This window comes from Triticum dicoccoides, chromosome 2A (genome assembly GCF_002162155.2).
Source record: "Triticum dicoccoides isolate Atlit2015 ecotype Zavitan chromosome 2A, WEW_v2.0, whole genome shotgun sequence".
Classification (NCBI taxonomy): Eukaryota; Viridiplantae; Streptophyta; class Magnoliopsida; order Poales; family Poaceae; genus Triticum; species Triticum dicoccoides.
The window spans coordinates 781,840,769-781,843,673 of NC_041382.1; the positions used below are offsets into that span (position 1 = coordinate 781,840,769).

At 56.0% G+C, this 2,905-nt stretch overlaps 1 protein-coding gene across 1 annotated transcript; it reads left to right on the plus strand.

Moving 5' to 3' along the window:
* Nucleotides 1–1,542: 1,542 nt before the first annotated feature.
* Nucleotides 1,543–2,899, plus strand: LOC119357280 (RNA demethylase ALKBH9B-like). The gene is made up of 2 exons (XM_037624269.1): nt 1,543–1,799; nt 1,924–2,899. Exons 1-2 carry the CDS (start codon nt 1,583–1,585, stop codon nt 2,736–2,738), a joined length of 1,032 nt encoding a protein of 343 aa, XP_037480166.1. The 5' UTR covers nt 1,543–1,582; the 3' UTR covers nt 2,739–2,899.
* Nucleotides 2,900–2,905: the final 6 nt, after the last annotated feature.

Sequence of the window (2,905 nt, forward strand, 5' to 3'; positions counted from 1 at the left end):
ATATACTCCCACCCAACAAGAAAGCTCAGTCCGGCCCGGTCTCTCTCCTCGGAGGGACTGGCCCAAGAAGAACCTATTCTTCTCCCCAACTATGGCCCAGTTCTCCGCTTGCCGGTCCGTCTATTAACATCCATGCCCCTCATTTTTTTATTTTTTTTATTTTGCCTCGAAAAGAAAAAAAATGCAGGTGCTTTCCTACTTTATCCAAAAATCAATCTTTGTAAAACAAGAAAAAATATCTCTTCTCTTCTATATTCATGTAATTTACATAAGATTTGTTGCCCCCAACACTACTACAAAACCAAACACAAGTGACTACTCATCACTAACTGGCCTATGACCACACGTCAGTGATGAGGGTCATCAATCGAGGGACGCGTCAGTGATAAGCCTCTGCAGGACTTCGAAGACGGTTAACAGAGACCAGTTAAAATTAGGTATGTATGTGTTAATGTCCTCCTCAACCATAGCGAGGTCGATTGTTCATCACATACTACAGTCAAAATGTACCGTCAGTGCTGCTGCTACTTTATTATCACTGGCTACCCCTGGTGGCGTGTCATTGATGTTGTTCAAACTTCGTTCTCTTTTTTCCGTGGTGAGAAACATGTGAAATAGAGTATTGACGCATTCATGACTCCTCGATTACCATCGCCATCGTCTGGCCACCGGTGTGTGGGTTCACGACGAGCATGCACTGAACCGGCGATGATTCCCACGGCAACGATCGATCGGCTCTCAATGTGCATTTCCCATGACACCGGTAGGCCCGCATTATTCTTCGACATATTATAAATGTCAAAAGGGAATTGACACTGAAAATGAAGAACCAAAATTATATGGCAGAGGAACACAGACAAGCTAAGTTTCCAGATGTGTTATACTTTCCCCACCAAATAACCTCAATCCGACCAGGTTTCTCCTCTCCGTCTACTAAGAGGGACTGGTCCAAGAAGAAGCTATCATCTCCACGGCGGCAGCAAACAGGCTGGCGACATAAGTATGACCCATTTCTCCACTCGTCGACCTGTCCAAGAACCTCCGTGCCCCTTATTATTTGCCTCCGAAAGAAAAATATGATGTAATGAAAAATATGCTTACTATTCTAAAAAAATACAGACGCTTGTGTTTACTACTCTAAAAAAATGATTGTTGAAAGTCTTTAAAGAAGCGCTCTCCAATTAGTTGCTCCCGCTCCCGAGAGTCGCTCACGCCAGCCCACGCGCGCCACAAGAGAGCTCGGCAGGCTCAGCAGTGTAAGTAAAGCTTCCTCAAAAAAAAAAAGCAGTGTAAGTAAAGGCCGTCCGTCGCGGAGGCCAGCCCACCCGATGCCGGACCAGATAGATAGGTTATGCAAATCGACTGACGAACGCGCGCGCTAGGAGAAGGCGGGAACGCGAGAATACGCGTCCGCACGCGCCCACCCACGCGCGCCCCACGTGTTCGGCGAAACACCCGACCCGACCCCGATTTGGAAGTGGTCTCACCTTTCCGTATAAAGCTGAGCTACCTCAGCCCCAGCCGCCAATCCAATCGAATCCGCCCTTGCTCTGTTCCCACTGCCGCCGCCGGAGCCGCCGCGATGTCGACGCCGACGCCGGCGCTACTGTCCGACGAGGGCATGGCGAGGGTGCGCCGCAAGAAGGACTTCCGCCACATGGAGCGGGTGGACGGCCGCATGCTCAACATCCTCCAGGGCCTCGAGCTCCACGCCAACGTCTTCTCCCCCGACGAGCAGGCCAAGATCGTCGCCTGCGTCCTCGACCTCCAGGACCAAGGCCGCCGCGGCCGCCTCCGAGGTACCCAACCTTCCCCCTCTTCTTCTCCAACACCCCTCCAATGAATCAATCAATCAATTCCCCTGCACGAGAGCTCCTTCTTCCTCCCCCGATCTTGATCTGACGACCTCGATTCTTCTTCCAGAGCGGACCTACTCGGAGCCGCGCAAGTGGATGCGGGGCAAGGGCCGGGCCACGATCCAGTTCGGCTGCTGCTACAACTACGCCGCCGACCGGGACGGCAACCCGCCGGGCATCGTGCGGGACGAGGCCGTCGACCCGCTGCCGCCGCTGCTCGCCGCCATGGCGCGCCGCCTCGTGCTCTGGCGCGTGCTCCCGCCCTCCTGCGTGCCCGACAGCTGCATCGTCAACGTCTATGACGTCGACGACTGCATCCCGCCGCACGTCGACCACCACGACTTCCTCCGCCCCTTCTGCACCGCCTCCTTCCTCACCGAGGCCCCCATCCTCTTCGGCAAGGACATGAGGGTCCTCGCGCCAGGGGAGTTCTCCGCCGCGGCCTCCATCCCGCTCCCCGTGGGGTCGGTGCTCGTGCTGAACGGTAACGGCGCCGACGTCGCCAAGCACTGCGTGCCCGCCGTGCCCGCCAAGAGGATCTCCATCACGTTCAGGAAGATGGACGCCTCCAAGGTCCCGTTCGGCTTCCGGCCCGACCCGCTGCTGCAGAGCCTCGCGGCTGCTGCGGTCCGGCCGGCGACGGCGGCGAGCGCGCCTCCGAACAGAGCTGCCTGGGAGCAGAGCAATGGGGAGGCGGCCAAGCATGCCACACCTCAGCAGCAGCAGCAAGCGGCGGCGCCTCTGTACCAGGCTGCTGCTGCCAGGGCGGGACAGACACAGTCACAGAGCCCCGGCGGCGGAGTGCCTTTCAGCCTCTCCACCGACGAGTTCCCGGCGCTTGGTGCCTCGCCGGCCAGCGGACGACGGCCCGGAAGGAGATAAAAAACTCAATTTTTTGAAAGATGATGAGTTGAGAGATACTGTACTTTACTTTTGTTGGAGCTCACATATTAACACCGGCGATGCTATTCCCCGCGCGCGCTGGAACGATCGGTTTCCGACAGGCGCAAATCTTTCCTGTTTTGGTTAATTGAGGGGGGAAAGTGCCA